This window comes from Staurois parvus, unplaced genomic scaffold (assembly GCF_062004578.1).
Source record: "Staurois parvus isolate SC_StPar_1 unplaced genomic scaffold, SC_StPar_1.0 ptg000540l, whole genome shotgun sequence".
Lineage (NCBI taxonomy): Eukaryota > Metazoa > Chordata > Amphibia > Anura > Ranidae > Staurois > Staurois parvus.
In genome coordinates, this window is record NW_028318336.1 from 1,653,479 (window position 1) to 1,675,379 (window position 21,901).

General features: G+C 47.7%; 1 protein-coding gene across 3 annotated transcripts in view; it reads left to right on the forward strand.

Annotated features, from left to right (window-relative positions):
• LAMB2 (laminin subunit beta 2) overlaps positions 1–21,901 on the forward strand; it is a 150,615-nt gene that overhangs the window by 67,429 nt on the left and 61,285 nt on the right. For all 3 annotated transcript variants that reach the window (XM_089690721.1, XM_089690722.1, XM_089690723.1), the window contains exons 7-12: positions 625–688; positions 7,920–8,122; positions 9,992–10,112; positions 12,545–12,733; positions 18,914–19,093; positions 21,255–21,367. In XM_089690721.1, coding sequence (XP_089546847.1) covers positions 625–688; positions 7,920–8,122; positions 9,992–10,112; positions 12,545–12,733; positions 18,914–19,093; positions 21,255–21,367 — 870 coding nt within the window. The remainder of the gene's footprint in view (positions 1–624; positions 689–7,919; positions 8,123–9,991; positions 10,113–12,544; positions 12,734–18,913; positions 19,094–21,254; positions 21,368–21,901) is intronic.

The window sequence follows — 21,901 nt, forward strand, 5'->3', positions numbered from 1 at the left end:
TGAAACTTTATTATATGTTCCAAGTTGTTTCATCGGAATTAAATCCATCGATTTAATGGTTTCAAAAAACAGTTCTATTCCCAGCATGCCGGGATTGTAACTGTCACATGTACTCTCTACCAACCATGTCAAACCATCAAATGGCCGGTGTCATAACTGATCACATGTGTAGCGCCATGGCAGATAAAGATCAAACAGAGACCAAGATGGCGTCTTCCTTGGCTGGAAAAGATAGGAGGGTTTAGTTCCACTTTCAGCAGGAAGGCTATAGGAGGCTCCTTTAAATACACAGCTCCCTCTAGTGGCTAATCTGCAAATCTCTCTTTTTAATATAATACAGAAAATATGGAACAACAACCAGGTAAAAATGTGAAAATCGCAGAAAAAAAAATTCCTATCAAGTAATAATTGATACAGTGCTTACTGAACAACACACCATACTTTCCCTTCAGTAGCTGTACAGCAGTGATAAATAGTAAATCATACCAACCAATCACATTTTTTTCTTTTTTAACATGGAATGGACAGAAATATGAGCCGATTGTGCACAATTCATCATTGTAATTGTTTAAGCATTCTGTCACTTGGTGGTTGGTTATTTTAACCCTTGTATACTGTTCATAGGTGATATACAGAGTGCTGGATCCAGCAATCCCAATCAGAGATCCTTACAGTCCCCGGATCCAAAGTAAGTACTTCTCAACAGAACTGACCAACCATGTGCAAGCTTATTAACAGAGTCATGTGCTCATGAACTGACCAACCGCGTGCTCACAATACATTCAGCAAAATTAATTCCTCAAGATTTTCAAGCTGGCCATAGATGGATCATAATTCGGCAGGTTCAGCTGGGAACAGCCAAATTTTGAGCCATCTATGGCTTTTCCCTTTCCCCTTCCGTTCATTAGCATCACACCTACCTAGCACTACCTGGGCACTACCCAGCATCACACCTGCCTAGGACTACCTGGGCACTACCTAGCATCACACCTACCTAGCACTACCTGGACACTACCTAGCATCACACCTACCTAGTACTACCTGGGCACTACATAGCATCACACCTACCTAGCACTACCTGGGCACTACCCAGCATCACACCTACCTAGGACTACCTGGGCACTACCCAGCATCACACCTGCCTAGGACTACCTGGGCACTACCTAGCATCACACCTACCTAGCACTACCTGGGCACTACATAGCATCCCACCGACCTAGCACTACCTGGGCACTACATAGCATCACACCTACCTAGTACTACCTGGGCACTACATAGCATCACACCTACCTACCACTACCTGGGCACTACATAGCATCACACCTACCTAGCACTACCTGGGCACTACATAGCATCACACCTACCTAGTACTACCTGGGCACTACCTAGCATCACACCTACCTAGTACTACCTGGGCACTACATAGCATCACACCTACCTAGTACTACCTGGGCACTACATAGCATCACACCTACCTAGTACTACCTGGGCACTACCTAGCATCACACCTACCTACCACTACCTGGGCACTACATAGCATCACACCTACCTAGCACTACCTGGGCACTACATAGCATCACACCTACCTAGTACTACCTGGGCACTACATAGCATCACACCTACCTAGTACTACCTGGGCACTACCTAGCATCACACCTACCTAGCACTACCTGGGCACTACATAGCATCACACCTACCTAGCACTACCTGGGCACTACCTAGCATCACACCTACCTAGCACTACCTGGGCACTACATAGCATCACACCTACCTAGTACTACCTGGGCACTACATAGCATCACACCTACCTAGCACTACCTGGGCACTACCTAGCATCACACCTACCTAGCACTACCTGGGCACTACATAGCATCACACCTACCTAGTACTACCTGGGCACTACATAGCATCACACCTACCTAGCACTACCTGGGCACTACCTAGCATCACACCTACCTAGCACTACCTGGGCACTATCTAGCATCACACCTACCTAGCACTACCTGGGCACTATCTAGCATCACACCTACCTAGCACTACTTGGGCACTACCTAGCATCACACCTACCTAGCACTACCTGGGCACTACCTAGCATCACACCTACCTAGCACTACCTGGGCACTCCCTAGCATCACACCTACCTAGCACCACCTGGGCACTACATAGCATCACACCTACCTAGCACTACCTGGGCACTACATAGCATCACACCTACCTAGTACTACCTGGGCACTACATAGCATCACACCTACCTAGTACTACCTGGGCACTACATAGCATCACACCTACTTAGCACTACCTGGGCACTACATAGCATCACACCTACCTAGTACTACCTGGGCACTACATAGCATCACACCTACCTAGTACTACCTGGGCACTACATAGCATCACACCTACCTAGCACTACTTGGGCACTACCTAGCATCACACCTACCTACCACTACCTGGGCACTAGCTAGCATCACACCTACCTAGTACTACTTGGGCACTACCTAGCATCACAACCACCTACCACTACCTGGGCACTACCTAGTATCACACCTACCTAGCACTACCTGGGCACTACATAGCATCACACCTACCTAGTACTACCTGGGCACTACCCAGCATCACACCTACCTAGCACTACCTGGGCACTACAGAGCATCACACCTACCTAGCACTACCTGGCACTACCTAGCATCACACCTACCTAGAACTACCTGGGCACTACCTAGCATCACACCTACCTAGTACTACCTGGGCACTACCTAGCATCACACCTACCTAGCACTACCTGGGCAGTATCTAGCATCACACCTATCTAGCACTACTTGGGCACTACCTAGCATCACACCTACCTAGCACTACCTGGGCACTACATAGCATCACACCTACCTAGCACTACCTGGGCACTCCCTAGCATCACACCTACCTAGCACCACCTGGGCACTACATAGCATCACACCTACCTAGTACTACCTGGGCACTACCCAGCATCACACCTACCTAGCACTACCTGGGCACTACCTAGCATCACACCTACCTAGCACTACCTGGGCACTACATAGCATCACACCTACCTAGTACTACCTGGGCACTACATAGCATCACACCTACCTAGCACTACTTGGGCACTACCTAGCATCACACCTACCTAGCACTACCTGGGCACTACATAGCATCACACCTACCTAGTACTACCTGGGCACTACCTAGCATCACACCTACCTAGTACTGCCTGGGCACTACCTAGCATCACACCTACCTACCACTACCTGGGCACTAGCTAGCATCACACCTACCTAGTACTACTTGGGCACTACCTAGCATCACAACCACCTACCACTACCTGGGCACTACCTAGTATCACACCTACCTAGCACTACCTGGGCACTACATAGCATCACACCTACCTAGTACTACCTCACTGCAGAGTGTGATATTTTGATATTTGTATAACTCCTCCCAAAAGACAACCCACTGCTTGCATTGGGGCTGATGGCTCCTGAGAGGAGTTATCAGGTAGGGTGTTGTCATGTTTTCAGGAAGCTATGTACAGCACCCTTCTGGCCCCTCCCATCCACAACAATCTGCGTGCATTGCGTAGAAAGACACAGAGACCCAGTGATGATGTCACTGTATCTAAAATAAGTTATGTAATGAAAACAGAAAGGATTTATTCAAAGCTTTTATTAGCGTGTTCATTTTTGGGAAGGACCAGGGAAGACAAAATATAACGGATTAAACTTCAGCTTTAATGATGCCAGAAGCTTTTCCCCATTTGATGACATTTATAACACGTGACAATGCGCCACATTTGTCATGCAATCGGCGATATCCCAGCTTGATGAATCAGGTCCTTTGCCTGCTATATTATTACTCTTATGGGCACCCAAAGATAGCTGCGTCCTTGTGTAGGCTAGAATATAGCAATACAAGGGGATTAGGGGGGTTTCATGGACCATTCCTGGGCTATTTCCCGACACTTACAAGATGAGTCTGCTTCGTTTCTAAATGCAGGGAGTTATTTTCTGAGCCCCTGTAAAGATGTCTGAGGCTGTTACTGATTTAGCTCGGTGTTTTCGGCTTTGCTCTATTGCCATACATGGCAGACTCCCTGTTTAACCGATGATACTGGGTGTAGCTTTTGGCTCCTGTCCAGCCACCAGCCTTGTGCAGAGTGCAGAAAGCAAATTACTGGGACGTGTCCCAGCCGATTCACTAGGTGGAAGTGTCACCCTCGCAGACCCCCGGGAACAAGTGTGTCACACGGAAGGGGGCAGATTCTTTATAGGAGCCCTATAAACAGCATTGAAATTGAAATTAATTACTTATACTTTAGATTGTACACCCCTTGAGGGTTAGGGACCTTAGATTGTACACCCCTTGAGGGTTAGGGACCTTAGATTGTACGCCCCTTGAGGGTTAGGGACCTCAGATTGTACACCCCTTGAGGGTTAGGGACCTTAGATTGTACGCTCCTTGAGGGTTAGGGACCTTCGATTGTACGCCCCTTGAGGGTTAGGGACCTTAGATTGTACACCCCTTGAGGGTTCGGGACCTTAGATTGTACGCCCCTTGAGGGTTAGGGACCTTAGATTGTACACTCCTTGAGGGTTAGGGACCTTAGATTGTACACCCTTTGAGGGTTAGGGACCTTCGATTGTACGCCCCTTGAGGGTTAGGGACCTTAGATTGTACGCCCCTTGAGGGTTAGGGACCTTAGATTGTACGCCCCTTGAGGGTTAGGGACCTTAGATTGTACGCCCCTTGAGGGTTAGGGACCTTAGATTGTACGCCCCTGGAGGGTTAGGGACCTTAGATTGTACGCCCCTTGAGGGTTAGGGACCTTAGATTGTACGCCCCTTGAGGGTTAGGGACCTTAGATTGTACGCCCCTGGAGGGTTAGGGACCTTAGATTGGACGCCCCTTGAGGGTTAGGGACCTTAGATTGTACGCCCCTGGAGGGTTAGGGACCTTAGATTGTACGCCCCTGGAGGGTTAGGGACCTTAGATTGTACACCCCTTGAGGGTTAGGGACCTTAGATTGTACGCCCCTTGAGGGTTAGGGACTGATGTGAATGTACAATATATATGTAAAGCGCTGAGTAAATTGATGGCGCTGTATAAGTACCTGAAATTAATAAATAAATATGGCTGTTAAAATATATATATATACATACACGGCCTTTTTCAGCGGGAACGCAGTTCTGGCATTCCAGCACTGAATGTATGTAATGGAAAGGGGTGCTGGGGGGTCTATTTTCACTGGTGGGAATCTATTTTTGCATGGGAGTCTATTGTTTCTGGGGTAAGGGGGGAGGCAGGGATGGACTGACCATTTAGAAACTCGGGCCCAGGGTCAGTAGGGGGGCCCATGAGATGCCCCTGGTATCTTTTTCATAGGCTTTTTTGAGTTTGGGCAAGGACACAGGGGCCCCATGATCCCCTATGCCCCAGAGACCCCATGAGTTGTCAGTCCGCCCCTGGGGGGAGGTCTTATGTTGCTGGGGGGGGGGGTCAGTTGTTGCTTGGAGGGATCTCCTGTTGAGAGAGGAGTCTATTAGGAGCGAACTATTGGCGCTTTATAAATACTGTATAATAATAATAATAATAATCTGTTTTTTGCTGCTGGGGGCTATGATTGTTGGAGTGGATCTATTGTTGCTGGGGTAAGGGGGAGGTCTTATGTTGCTTGGAGGGATCTCCTGTTGAGGGAGGAGTCTATTGACGTTGACCGTTAGGAGATCTGTTTTTGCTGCTGGGGGTCTATGATTGTTGGAGTGGATCTATTGTTGCTGGGGTAGGTCTTATGTTGCTGGGGGGTCAGTTGTGGCCTGTTGAGAGAGGAGTGTATTGGGAGATCTGTTTTTGCTGCTGGGGGTCTGTGATTGTTGGAGTGGATCTTTTGTTGCTGGGGTAAGGGGGAGGTCTTATGTTGGGGGGGTCAGCTATTGCTTGGAGGGATCTCCTGTTAAGGGAGGAGTCTATTGACTTTGACTGTTAGGAGATCTGTTTTTGCTGCTTGGGGTCTATGATTGTTGGAGTGGATCTATAGTTGCTGGGGTAAGTCTTATGATGTTGGGAGGGTCAGTTGTTGCTTGGGGGGATCTTCTGTTGAGAGAGGAGTCTATTGATATTGACTGTTAGGAGATCTGTTTTTGCTGCTGGAAGTCTATGATTGTTGGAGTGGATCTATTGTTGCTGGGGTAAGGGGGATGTCTTATGTTAGGGTGGGGGGTCAGTTGTAGCTTGCAGGGATCTCCTGTTGAGGGAGGAGTCTATTGATGTTGACTGTTAGGAGATCTGTTTTTGCTGCTGGGGGGTCTATGATTGTTGGAGTGGATCTATTGTTGCTGGTGTAAGTCTTATGTTGCTGGGGGATCAGTTGTGGTTTGGAGGGATCTCCTGCTGAGATAGGAGTCTATTGGGAGATATGTTTTTGCTGCTGGGGGTCTATGATTGCTGGAGTGGATCTATTGTTGCTGAGGTGGTATTTTGTTGTTGGGGAGGGTCCATTGTTGCTGGGGGATCTACTGTATTTTACTGCTTTTCTTGTTATCATTAACACATTATAGGTACTTATATAGCGCCATCAATTTACGCAGCGCTTTACATATATATTGTACATTCACATCAGTCCCTAACCCTCAAGGGGCGTACAATCTAAGGTCCCTAACCCTCAAGGGGCGTACAATCTAAGGTCCCTAACCCTCAAGGGGCGTACAATCTAAGGTCCCTAACCCTCAAGGGGCGTGCAATCTAAGGTCCCTAACCCTCAAGGGGCGTACAATCTAAGGTCCCTAACTCACATTCATACATACACATACTAGGGACAATTTAGACAGGAGCCATTCACCTACCAGCATGTCTTTGGAGTGTGGGAGGAAACTGGAGTACCTGGAGGAAACCCACACAGGCAGAACATGCAAACTCCAGGGAGATGGTGCTGTGGTTGGGATTACGAACCGAGTAGTGCCAGGTGGAAGCGCTAACCATTTAGCCATTGTACATACAAATTAGTTATCACCACAAAATGATACTTGGTTCTGTATCCTCCAAAAATGTGGCAGTGCTGGGTGGTAAGTAGGGGGTGGAACTAAGGGATGGTGCTCTGAGGTGGGTAGGGGGTGGAACTAAGGGATGGTGCTCGGAGGTGGGTGGGGGGTGGAACTAAGGGATGGTGCTTGGAGGTGGGTAGGGGGTGGAACTAAGGGATGGTGCTCAGAGGTGGGTAGGGGGTGGAACTAAGGGATGGTGCTCGGAGGTGGGTAGAGGGTGGAACCAAGGGATGGTGCTTGGAGGTGGGTAGGGAGTGGAACTAAGGGATGGTGCTCAGAGGTGGGTAGGAGGTGGAACTAAGGGATGGTGCTTGGAGAAGGGTAGGGGGTGGAACTAAGGGATGGTGCTCAGAGGTGGGTAGGAGGTGGAACTAAGGGATGGTGCTCGGAAGTGGGTAGGGGGTGGAACTAAGAGATGGTGCTCAGAGGTGGGTAGGGGGTGGAACTAAGGGATGGTGCTCGGAAGTGGGTAGGGGGTGGAACTAAGAGATGGTGCTCAGAGGTGGGTAGGAGGTGGAACTAAGGGATGGTGCTCGGAGGTGGGTAGGGGGTGGAACTAAGGGATGGTGCTCAGAGGTGGGTAGGAGGTGGAACTAAGGGATGGTGCTCGGAGGTGGGTAGGGGGTGGAGACACAAGGGGTTACCAAAAAGGTGGGGAGTTCCTGCTGTAAGTAAAAAAGCCATGTGTGTATATATATATAGTATTTATTTTTTATGACTATTACAGAACGAACGATTGTTCATCGAAAAATCGTTCGGAATTTGACACATGTATGGCCTGCTTTAGTTAGGTTTTACCTCTACTTCCACTTTAAGTATCATGTAACCATTTCTGTTCTGCTCTATTCATGCTGGGTTTTTTTTTATTTTCAGATCTTCTCAAAATTACCAACCTGAGGATTAATTTCACCAGACTGCACACGTTGGGCGATAACCTGCTGGATTCCCGCCAGGAGATCAAAGAGAAGTATTACTATGCTCTCTATGAGCTGGTGGTCAGAGGAAACTGCTTCTGTTATGGACATGCCTCTGAGTGCGCTCCGATCCAAGGAGTCTCCAGGGATGATGAAGGCATGGTAAGGAATTCTATTGTCCTTGTTTTGGTTTTTGTAACAAAAATCAAAATTAGGGTAGACCAATTATTCTTGGAGCCAATTCATTATATAGCCCAGCACACACTTTGTTCCCCAGTACTAAGCCCTATTAATGGGAAACCATTTGAACCAGAAACCTGTTGGGTTTTTATGATATAAAGGTCTGAATAAAACCGAATCTGGACTTTATATGCTGTGCTTTGGACTTTTCTTCTTGCGCACCCAATACCTTCAGAGGAGTTGTGGAACTACCAGGGTTGCAAGGGTCGCACTTGCGACCAAGCCCTTGCATTCCACCAGCATGGGGGAGGCCCCAGATGGCAGGAAAGGGGCCAGCTGCAGAAAACGTGAATGGGTCCCACTGTAGGACCATAATAAAGGGCCCCACGATGGGAGTCAGGTAGGGGACCTTCTGCAGAACATGTGAAAAGGTCTTCCTATGGGATGGTAGTAAAGGGCCCATTGACGGGAGTCAAGAAGGGGCCTGCAGCAGAACATGTGAAAAGGTCTTCCTGCAGGATGGTAGTAAAGGGCCCAGTGATGGAAGTCAGGAAAGGGCCCGCAGCAGAACATGTTAAAAGGTCTTCCTGCGGGATGGTAATAAAGGGCCCAATGACAGGAGTCAGGAAAGGTCCCGCAGCAGAATATGTGAAAAGGTCCTGCTGCGGGACAGTAGTTAAGGGCTTAGTGACAGGAGTCAGGAAGGGGGCCCCCAGCAGAACATGTGAAAAGGTCTTCCTGTGGGACGGTAGCAAAGGGCCCAATGACAGGAGTCAGGAAGGGGCCCACAGCAGAACATTTGAAAAGGTCTTCCTAAGGGACAGTAGTAAAGGGCCCAGTGACAGGAGTCAGGAAGGGGGCCTGCTGCAGAACATGTAAAAAGGTCTTCCTATGGGACTGTAGTAAAGGGCCCAGTGACAGGAGTCAGGAAGGGGGCCCCCAGCAGAACATGTGAAAAGGTCTTCCTGTGGGACGGTAGTAAAGGGCCGAATGACAGGAGTCAGGAAAGGGCCCACAGCAGAACATGTGAAAAGGTCTTCCTGCGGGATGGTAATAAAGGGCCCAATGACAAGAGTCAGGAAAGGTCCCGCAGCAGAATATGTGAAAAGGTCCTGCTGCGGGACAGTAGTTAAGGGCTCAGTGACAGGAGTCAGGAAGGGGGGCCCCAGCAGAACATGTGAAAAGGTCTTCCTGTGGGACGGTAGCAAAGGGCCCAATGACAGGAGTCAGGAAGGGGGGCCCACAGCAGAACATGTGAAAAGGTCCTGCTGCAGGACAGTAGTAAAGGGCCCAGTGACAGCAGTCAGCAAGGGGGCCCACAGCAGAACATGTGAAAAGGTGTTCCTGCGGGATGGTAATAAAGGGCCCAATGACAGGAGTCAGGAAAGGGCCCACAGCAGAACATGTGAAAAGGTCCTGCTGCGGGACAGTGGTAAAGGGCCCAGTGACAGGAGTCAGGAAGGGGGGCCCGCTGTATAACATGTGAAAAGTATTGCTGTGGGACAGTAGTAAAGGGCCCAGTGACAGGAGTCAGGAAAGGGCCCACAGCAGAACATGTGAAAGGGTCCCACTGCAGGATGATAATAAATGGCCCCATGATGGGAGTAAAGGATCAATAGGCAGGGCCATGGGCTCAGAGGGAAGGGCCTGGGGACCAGAGGAAAGGGCCCCGGTGGGGGGGGTCAGGATTGCCCTTTGTTGTTTCTGTTGGTTCTAGTTATGTCTTTGCTTCAGAGTTTTGGTCAGTGCAGTCACTTGGCTAAGTTGATTAACAAAACAGGTGCAAGTCCTGTCATGTGACATACGGAGTTGGGTCAGAGAAGTCACATTCTTGTATCTTCTGGATTTCAGGTTCACGGCAGATGTGTGTGCAAACACAACACCAAGGGACTGAACTGTGAGCAGTGTGACAGTTTCTTCAATGACCTTCCCTGGAGACCAGCTGAAGGACGCAGCACAAATGCTTGTAAAAGTGAGTCTGGAGCTCGGACAAGTGGTGGAGGACACAAAGGCCTGTCCAATACTGTATGCCAAGAAATCCCAATAAATTCCAAAATGCAGCAACCCATAGGGGGATAATAACTGAGGCTAGGTTCTCATCTCGCATTCCTGCGGGACGCGTTTTGCGCGGGCATGAGAGCCCATTCATTTGAATGGGCTCCCGTGCCCCGGGAAACGCAGGGAAGAAGTCCCTACACTTCTGAAAACGCAGTCCCCACAGGAACCTCGGTTCCCAGCACGGTTGCGTTTTCCAGTGCGGGCGGCGTGCCATTAGAACTAATGGCACCCGCCTGCGGTTCCGCATTCCTCTGTGCGGGTGGTGCAGCTGCACGGATTTTTTTGTGTGGATCCGCAGCAGCACCACCCGCACAGATGGGAACCAAGCGTAAAACTGGAGAGTGCAAAATCTGATGCAGCCGTGCACGGTAGCCAATCAGCTTCTAACTTCAGCTTGTTCAATTAATCTGTGACAATAAAACCTGGAAGCTGATTGGTTTATAGTTTACAGATCATTGGAAAATGAAATCTGATTTTATCCTAAGGCCCCATGTACACGGGACACTTTTGAACGATGGAAACTGACTGCTGGAAAACGTAGGTTAAAAAACGTCTGTTTAGCAGCGTTTGCATAACACATTGATGTGCGTTTGCATTTAGAAGCGTTTTTTAAAGATAAGCTCAGGAGGACCTCCCAAATGCCCAGAATGCGCTGAAAAGTGGCAAATTATTAACTATTTCAGACTGTTTCAGAGAAATACAGAGAGTAAAAGCAGAGACAGCAGTATGTGTTGAGATTAGCTTAGGTGTGAGTTGCTTATTAACATTTCTTTTGTTTCCAAGGGTGGGAAAGGTGTCTGGTGGAGGGAGTCATTAAGGCCACCTGGCAGGGGGTCTTCATGAGGAATTTGAGGTGTGAATGGTCATTAACATATCTTTTGTTTCCAAGAGTGGGAAAGGTGTCTGGTGGAGGGAGTCATTAAGGCCACCTGGCAGGGGGTCTTCATGAGGAATTAGAGGTGTGAATGGTCATTAACATATCTTTTGTTTCCAAGGGTGGGAGAGGTCTGAGGTGTGAATTGGTCATTACAATGTGTGACAAGCTTGGTAGGAACATCCTGTGTTCAGTGTTTTGTCCATCTGAGTACCTTGAAAACGCTTTGCATGCATTTTTCATGATGAAAAAAGGCTCTGGACAGCATCGGGAACTGGAAGAGTTAAAAAAAAGTTTAAACCGTTTATATACACGATTTGCCGCATTTAGCCGCGTTTTGCTTTTGAAACGCTGATAAAATCGATTGCTGAAAGTAAGTATTCTGTGTTCAAAATAACGACTGTAAACTCAACTGCCTGTAAACGACGATGTGTACATGGACACATAGGAAAACATTAGGGAGAGTTCCGGAGCTGCTGAAAAAAATGCTGAACAGCTCCTAAACGTGAGTTCATCAGCTGCAGTGTACATGAGCCCTAAAACTGGCCACAGAGGGGCAGCTATCTGCCCAACAACAATGGATCGGACGATAATTTCAACCCCCCACTTTGGGTCCTGCCCTGGAACCTGACACAGTATTGTCCTATATTTAAAGATTGGTGCACTTTTAGTTATCTCCATTAACGTCAATGGAAAGCCCATCTGTTAGTCTATTCTGCTATTGCACATTTTTTAAAGTGGTTGTAAACCTCAGACATGAACTATGAACAAAGCATAGCCCTCTACAGTGTGTACTTGTCTCAATCCAGAGCACACAGGGTTTGATTTACTAAAGGCAAATAGAATGTGCACTATGCAACTTGCAATTGCTCTCTGAATGTGCATTTGCTCCAGACCTTAGTAAATGAGGTAAAACTCCACTTTGCGAAGAATACCCAATCATGTGCAAGGAAATAAAAAAAAACAAAAAAAAACAAAAGACAAAAGCAGTTTGCCTGCATATGATTGGATGTTGGAAATCCGCAGAGATTCTGCTCATTTACTAAACTCTGGAGCAATTGCACTTGCAGAGTGCACCGTCTATCTGCCTTTAGTACATCAACCCAGGGAATATCCGATTGCCTCTCGGGGGATCAAGAAGGAGATTTTTTCCCTGGAGGAGCAAATTGGATCGTACTTTGCTGTTTTTTTTTTTTGCCTTCCTCTGGATCAACTGTGGGTGTAGGATTATAACTTTTTTTTTTTTTGGTTGAACTGGATGGACTATTTTTTCAGCCAGACTAACTATGTAACACCCAAGAAAATAGACATACACAATTACTGGCAACACAGCGTACCTAAACACATGGCAGTAAACTGAAAATGGCATAGCAATTATATGTAGCCTTTCAATTTTTTGGAATATCTTCTATTTCAACCACTAAACAATAAGACTGCATTTTGTAGCGTTCCTAACACTGTCTTCCTTCCAGAGTGCAATTGCAACAACCATTCTAGAAAGTGTCACTTCGACATGGCGGTCTACCTGTCCTCCAGGAACTCGAGCGGAGGGGTTTGTGACGACTGTCAGCACAACACAATGGGGCGCAACTGTGAGCTCTGCAAGCCTTTCTACTACAAAGACCCCACCAAGGACATCCGGGATAGCAACATGTGTAAAGGTACAGGACTCGGGGCTGTGGGGTGAGAAATATATTTCGGAGGGTGTTTTCTGAATGTATAAAATTGGGGAAGCATGATCACAAATGACATACAACGGTAGCAGTGACGTGACAATAGCAATGCCACTCATGTATCATGGCCTGGGATACAAGGGAGCCAAGCAAGGGAAGCTGTGAAAGGATAAATTCACCTTTCGCAACATGTTACAGGTTACACCCTTGTTCAGGGTGTAACCTGTAACATGTTACATTCAGACCGGCCCCCTGCTCCCCCCAATCCCCGCTTTGACAGTTAATGGGGGATCTTCTCCTCCCCCTTTCTAGCTCTGCCTACACTGCCATGTCATTCATTCACAGTCATATGTGAATGAGAGACTACAAGTCCCAACAGCCTTAGCTGCTGTCAGTTTGTAGTCCTCAATGAACTACCACGGTGCTGTGGAGCATCATAGTAGTTTATTCATCCCGTACAAGCAGTCACTATATCCGCTCTCCCCGGACCCTGCAGTCACTATATCCGCTCTCCCCGGACCCTGCATTCACTATATCCGCTCTCCCCAGACCCTGCATTCACTATATCCAGTCTCCCCGGACCCTGCATTCACTATATCTGGTCTCCCCGGACCCTGCATTCACTATATCTGCTCTCCCCGGACCCTGCATTCACTATATCTGCTCTCCCCGGACCCTGCATTCACTATATCTGGCCTCCCCGGACCCTGCATCCACTATATCCGCTCTCCCCGGACCCTGCATTCACTATATCTGGTCTCCCCAGACCCTGCATTCACTACATCCGGTCTCCCCGGACCCTGCATTCACTATATCCGGTCTCCCCGGACCCTGCATTCCCTATATCCGCTCTCACCGGACCCTACCTTCACTATATCCGCTCTCCCCATACCCTGCATTCACTATATCTGGTCTCCCCAGACCCTGCATTCACTATATCTGGTTTCCCCAGACCCCGCATTCACTATATCCTGTCTCCCCGGACCCTGCATTCACTATATCCTGTCTCCCCGGACCCTGAATTCACTATATCCGGTCTCCCCGGACCCTGAATTCACTATATCCAGTCTCCCCGGACCCTGCATTCACTATATCCGGTCTTCCCGGACCCTGCATTCACTATATCTGCGCTCCCCAGACCCTGCATTCACTATATCCGGTCTCCCCGGACCCTGCATTCACTATATCCACTCTCCCCAGACCCTGCATTCACTATATCTGCTCTCCCCAGACCCTGCATTCACTATATCTGGTCTCCCCGGACCCTGCATTCACTATATCCACTCTCCCCGGACCCTGCATTCACTATATCCGCTCTCCCCAGACCCTGCATTCACTATATCCACTCTCCCCAGACCCTGCATTCACTATATCTGGTCTCCCCGGACCCCGCATTCACTATATCTGGTCTCCCCAGACCCTGCATTCACTATATCCACTCTCCCCGAACCCTGCATTCACTATATCCGCTCTCCCCGAACCCTGCATTCACTATATCCGCTCTCCCCGAACCCTGCATTCACTATATCCAGTCTCCCAGAACCCTGCATTCACTATATCCGGTCTCCCCAGACCCTGCATTCACTATATCTGGTCTCCCCGGACCCTGCATTCACTATATCCGGTCTCCCCAGACCCTGCATTCACTATATCCGCTCTCCCCGAACCCTGCATTCACTATATCCGCTCTCCCCGAACCCTGCATTCACTATATCCGGTCTCCCCGAACCCTGCATTCACTATATCTGGTCTCCCCAGACCCTGCATTCACTATATCTGGTCTCCCCGGACCCCGCATTCACTATATCTGGTCTCCCCGGACCCCGCATTCGCTATATCCGCTCTCCCCGGACCCTGCATTCACTATATCTGGTCTCCCCGGACCCTGCATTCACTATATCCGGTCTCCCCGGACCCTGCATTCACTATATCCACTCTCCCCAGACCCTGCATTCACTATATCTGGTCTCCTCGGACCCTGCATTCACTATATCTGGTCTCCCCAGACCCTGCATTCACTATATCCGCTCTCCCCGAACCCTGCATTCACTATATCCGGTCTCCCCGAACCCTGCATTCACTATATCTGCTCTCCCCTGACCCTGCATTCACTATATCTGGTCTCCTCGGACCCTGCATTCACTATATCCGGTCTCCCCGAACCCTGCATTCACTATATCCGGTCTCCCCGAACCATGCATTCACTACACCCTGTTCCAAATTATTATGCAAATTCAATTTAAGTGTCACAAAGATTAAATATCTTGTTTTTCAGTTTAGCTCATGGATGGCATTGTGTGTCAGGGCTCTTTTGATCACTGAAAACAATCTCGGACGCCTGTGATAATTAGATTGACAGGTGAGCCCAATTTAAGGAAAAACTACTAAAGGACGATGTTCCACATTATTAAGCAGAGCACCATTTTCAAGCAATATGAGGAAGAACAAGTATCTCTCTGCTGCCGAAAAGAGTGAAATAGTTCGATGCCTTGGACGAGGTATGAAAACATTCGATATTTCACAAAAACTTAAGCGTGATCATCGCACTATGAAGAGATTTGTGGCTGATTCAGAGCACAGACGGGTTGGTGCAGATAAAGGCACATTGAGGAAGATTTCTGCCAGATCCATGCATCGGATCAAGAGAGCAGCTGCTAAAATCCCATTACATAGCAGCAAACAGATATTTGAAGCTGCTGGTGCCTCTGGAGTCCCACGGACATCAAGGTGTAGAGTCCTCCAGAGTCCTATAACTGTGCATAAACCTTCTATTCGGCCACCACTAACCAATGCTCACAAGCAGAAACGGCTGCATTGGGCAGAAAAATACATGAAGACTAATTTTCAAACAGTCCTGTTCACTGATGAGTGCCGTGCTACCCTGGATGGTCCAGATGGATGGAGTAGTGGATGGTTGGTGGACGGCCACCCTGTTCCAACAAGGCTGCGACATCAGCAAGGCGGTGGTGGAGTCATGTTTTGGGCCGGAATCATGGTAACAGAGCTGGTCGGACCCTTTAGGGTCCCTGAAGGTGTAAAGATGACCTCTGCAAAGTATGTGGAGTTTATGACTGACCACTTTCTTCCCTGGTACAGAAGGAAGAACTATGCTTTCTGTAATAAATCATCTTCATGCATGACAATGCACCATCTCATGCTGCAAAGAATACCTCTGCATCAATGGCTGCTATGGGGATAAAAGGAGAGAAAGTCATGGTGTGGCCTCCATCCTCCCCTGACCTCGATCCTATTGAGAACCTTTGGAGCATCCTCAAGCAAAAGATCTATGAGGGTGGGAGGCAGTTTACATCCAAACAGCAGCTCTGGGAGGCTATTCTGACATCTTGCAAACAAATTCAAGCAGAAACTGTCCAAAAACTCACAAGTTCAATGGATGTAAGACTTGTGATCTGCTATCAGATAAGGAGTCCTATGTTACAATGTAACGTGACCGCTTCAAATGTTTAAAAAGTTAAAATGTTGTTAAAAGTTTGATTGAAATAGCTTTTGATTTCAGTAAATATGCTGCAAACACAACAAATGACAATTTTCAGTTCTTTACAACCTATAAAGTGTTTTGAAACTTCCTGTGCGGAATAATTTGGAACAAAAATCCTGTTATCATTAGGAGGTTTGTTCAATAAAATGTGAATTGTACTCTTATAGTTGATAACATGAGAATTATGCCGACTGTTATTTACATCAATTATTTAGGTAAATGAGAAGAATATAATTTGCATAATAATTTGGAACACGGTGTATATCCACTCTCCCCGGACCCCGCATTCACTATATCTGGTCTCCCCGGACCCTGCATTCACTATATCTGGTCTCACTGGACCCCGCATTCACTATATCTGGTCTCCCCGGACCCTGCATTCACTATATCTGGTCTCCCCGGACCCTGCATTCACTATATCTGGTCTCCTAGGACCCTGCATTCACTATATCTGGTCTCCCCGGACCCTGCATTCACTATATCTGGTCTCCCAGGACCCTGCATTCACTATATCTGGTCTCCCTGGACCCTGCATTCACTATATCTGGTCTCCTAGGACCCTGCATTCACTATATCTGGTCTCCCTGGACCCTGCATTCACTATATCTGGTCTCCCAGGACCCTGCATTCACTATATCTGGTCTCCCCGGACCCTACATTCAGTATATCTGGTCTCCCCGGACTCTGCATTCACTATATCTTGTCTCCCCGGACCCTGCATTCACTATATCCGCTTTCCCTGGACCCTGCATTCACTATATCTGGTCTCCCTGGACCCTGCATTCACTATATCTGGTCTCCCCGGACCCTGCATTCACTATATCCGCTCTCCCCGGACCCTGCATTCACTATATCTGGTCTCCCTGGACCCTGCATTCACTATTTCTGGTCTCCCCGGACCCTGCATTCACTATATCCGCTCTCCCCGGACCCTGCATTCACTATATCCGCTCTCCCCGGACCCTGCAGTCACTATATCCGGTCTCCCCGGACCCTGCATTCACTATATCCGGTCTCCCCGGACCCTGAATTCACTATATCCGGTCTCCCCGGACCCTGCAGTCACTATATCTGGTCCCCCCAGACCCTGAATTCACTATATCTGGTCTCCCCGGACCCTGCATTCACTATATCCGCTCTCCCCGGACCCTGCATTCACTATATCCGGTCTCCCCGGACCCTGCATTTACTATATCCGGTCACCCCGGACCCTGCATTCACTATATCTGGTCTCCCCGGACCCTGCATTCACTATATCTGGTCTCCCACAGTACACACAACATGGAAATGCAATTATTTTAGTAAATATAAACTGCTAAATACTTTTTCTCAACAGCAGTATATAGCAGTCTTGTGACTTCTATCAGTGTCAGACTCCTGATCCTCTGTCTGGACAGTGCTGATTGGCCCTGTGCTGATCACATGCACCCTCCCAAAGAAAAAATAAACTCTCTAGCAATACACATTAAAATGAGCATGTGCAGAGTGACTCCTAGAGCTCTTTACTATCCTCAGATATATTGGGGACAGTACATGAAGGAGAGGAGCAAAGAAGACAGGTTCAAACAGCCTTTTTACACAATGAAAAGGATTAACCCCTTAGGTCCCAGAGTGAGTATAACAAGCATGCTTTACTGCATCTACAGACTGATTGTACTGTTGTGGGTTTAGTAACACTTTACTCAAAGCACTGCTCCCTCATGTAGTGTCCTGACTCTGCTGACTGCTCTCCTGCTGCGTTTCCTTGATTTGGGCGTAGAATTTATGTTAGGATTAGGGATGAGCATGGGTCTGAGTTAAGTTTGGGTTTGGAACACAGAATGAAGTTGACAGAAAATGGTCAATGACATTGATCTAATATGGCCATGTGACCCTAGCGGATCAATGTCAAAGGTCAAAGACAGCTCCCAACAGCTTTAACCCTTTCGCTTCCAGGTCCGTATTTTGTACATACCTGACAGCGTGGAGGGGTCACACACACTCCAGGTGGCTGCATTACCCTTGTAACGGAACTGACCCAGTCTGCGCTTGGGTACTTAAGTTATAATACCACTTCACCGTCCGAACACCGACCACAGACACCACCGCTGACCATACAAGACTAGACGACACCAGTCTTGAAGTAAATCAGGAAATAGACTACTTTATTTTAACACAGATACAAGATATATACATTCAAGGGAACAACCCCCCCCTCCCCCCCGCATAATGACACAGGGCGGGGCAATCTACATTTAGTAACAAGAGACACACCAGCAGACAGTCCCATCAGTAGGCAGGAGGAGGACTGCTGGAAACACCCCCCACCAAGCCAATACACATAAACACATACATCCTATAATAGTTTGCTCCCAAGCAAGACACACAATAGAACAATGGGATGCAGCCACATGGCATTAAACAATTCACAAACCCCACCCCACCTATCTCCTATCTACACAATATTAGGACAGATCACCCTGTACCCCTAACAGGCACAGGGTGACTTATACATAAGAGGGATATGGGGAGCTGAGACAGGGGTTTCCCCACCTCTCCAAAGCGAGCTGGGATCCATGGGGGCCCCCCACACAAAGTGACTCCCGTCACAACCCTGTACCACCATTATCCAGAATCTGAGATGTTACCTTTTTAACATATGTAACAGTTTTCTGATTGGTTCTCTGCAGCCTGTGACTGCGACCCAGATGGCTCTCTTAACGGAGGACTCTGCGACGCTCAGGACGATCCAATTTTGGGTCTCATTGCTGGCCAGTGCCGATGCAAAGACTTTGTTGAAGGTCCCCGATGTGACCGATGCAAGGCTGGATTTTTTGGCCTCGGCGCTGGGAACTTCCAAGGATGCAGAAGTAAGAGGTTTATTTTTAGAGGATACAATTATCAACAAATGAAAATGTTTGTCATTTCACAGAGGCCATCGTACCGTATCTACTGTATATCTCAATGATAATGAAAAAAATAACTCTGCTGTTTTTTTTCATAGAATCTGAATGTATGTATATAGATAGCACACATACCTTCCTAAACTGCACCCCCATTTCCTTCCTTCCCTTCCAGGGCTGCTGTAAAGCTTGAACAAAAATCTCCCCTGATATTCACATTTATATTAATTTTTGTATTCCTCATTCCTTTCTAAGGCTGGGTTCACACCGCCGGGACCCCATTGTCATCAGGGGCGTATCGACTGCGAAGCAAACAAGGCGTTTGCCTAGGGCGGCAATTTTTAGGGGGGGGGGGGCGCGGACATCATGCAATTTCCAGCACGAATATGCAGTGCAACTAGCTTGCGTTTTTAATGCGACTTGGGGAGTCTATGGCACTCAAGTCGCATGAAAGTTGCATCTACTGTAAGTAGTGCAGGAACCGATACGACTTGATTGGAACGGCCGCAATTGAAATCAATGGGTTTTCAATTGTCCTGAGGCTTTATGTGTCGCAAGTCGCTTGCAAAGTGCTAACCGGGGCTAAAAGAAGACAGTTGGAGCAAAATTATATAGCAATGTAAGTGCAAAACAAGTTATATTTCCTTTTTTCAAGCAGCCCAATAGCATCCACCTCACACTAGCCTTGCCTCCCAGTAATCATGGGTGGAGTTCTCCTTAAGTCTACGTTCACACCTCTGCAGTTTGCATTTGACCCTTTTCTGCATTGCTTTTGCGTTGCATTTTGCGTTTTTGCACCTGTGTTTTTTTACGGGTTTATGATGTGTTTTGCATTTTGTGTTTTTTTCTTGTTGCTAGGCAGATTTAAAATGCAAAATGCTGCAAAAACGCAGCAAAAATGCACTACATGCTTTTTTGCAGCGTTTCCATTGAAGTCTATAGAACCAAAAACACAACTTTTTGCATTCAAAAAAGTCCCTGACCTTTTCCAAAAATTGCACTGGGTGAAAACGCTGAGATGTGGACCGGTTCCCATAGGAGGGCAGCACAGTGGCTAAGTGGTTAGCACTTCTGCCTGGCAGTACCAGGGTCACTGGTTCAAATCCCAACCACAGCACCACCTGCCTAGAGTTTGTATGTTCTCCCTGTGCCTGCGTGGGTTTCCTCCGGGTACTCTGGTTTCCTCCCACACTCCACAGCCATGCTGGAAGGTTAATTGGCTCCTGTCTAAATTGTCCCTAGTATGTGTATGTATGAATGTTAGTTAGGGACCTTAGATTGTACGCCCCTTGAGGGTTAGGGACCTTAGATTGTACACCCCTTGAGGGTTAGGGACCTTAGATTGTACGCCCCTTGAGGGTTAGGGACCTTAGATTGTACGCCCCTTGAGGGTTAGGGACCTTAGATTGTACGCCCCTTGAGGGTTAGGGACCTTAGATTGTACGCCCCTTGAGGGTTAGGGACTGATGTGAATGTACAATATATATGTAAAGCGCTGTGTAAATTGATGGCGCTATATAAGTACCTGAAATAAATAAATACGAAATCATGTTAAATGGACTGCACTGCATTTCTGCAAAATGCTGCGGAAAATGCTTAGGTGTGAACCTGGGGTAAAGTTTAGATGATCTAACTGAGGCCTCTTTGACATGGATGGCTGAGAGGCAGTATAAACAGGTGGCTGAGATGCAGTTTTACCTCCCCCCATCCACCTACCTAAAGTCTACAATGCAGCTGAACAGGGCTGTTCCCATGCTTTGTGCCATGGAAAATTCAAAGCAGCATGGTGGAGTTACCTGTCTAACCTAGCCATTCAAGTCAATGGGATTGCATTGCAACCGCGACCCAAGCGCTTGGCTGTCAGCTGTGGCACATTCATCCAGTTGTAAGCTGCTGGTTGGAAAAAAGGTTCATTTTAAAAAGCGATCCACCATTGATTGCTTTTCAGAGAGTGGACTAGTGTGAACTTAGCCTAAGAAAAGAATCTAATAAGGAGATAAAAGCTGGTTTTGTTGTGCTGGAGGATCTGAGAAATTAGACAACCTTCAACCTGCAAGTGGAGCAATAAAAAAAGTGAATGGGTTAAATTTTTTTTTGTTCACATTCTGATTGGTTGATGTATTGGCAGGATGCCAGTGTGACCCAAGAGGAACCATTACTGACGGCACGCAGTGTGATTCCATTAGCGGAGACTGCTTCTGTAAGCGCTTTGTAACTGGACGCAGCTGTAGCCAATGCCTGGTGAGTATCTCAATGAGAACCCAACCCATTGGGCAGCAACACTGAAAGGCGGTTCTACCCAGGCTAGTCCATCTGGTCAATTGTGGCGGGTTCTTCTGCTGGGATTCAATCTTCAGTTTAATGTTGATGGAGATGTTAGTTAGGCAATGACACCATTTGGTCATGTAATGTGCTGTGTGTTATTCATGAAGCCCTGTCTGGTTTTTAACATCTGAAATCAGCAGCACCCTGCAAAACAAACAGTTCATACTCGAGAGGGAAGCTTGCCGTAAGACCTTCGACACTTCAGGCAGTGTCAAATATCAACACCTCCCACCAGTGCTGGGACAAGGTCCTGCACTTATTCTTTGAGAAAAAAGCCCTGGACGTCTGTGATTTAACATTGCAGTCTATGGCACTCAAATCGCACCAAATTCGCAAAAAAAAGTAGTGCAGGAACCTTTTTCTTTGTTGCTGCCACTTGAGTCGCAATGGGAGTAAAGGGCCCTGGGAACAATGGGAAGGGTGCCATGCTTTGAGGAAATGGCCCCAGGA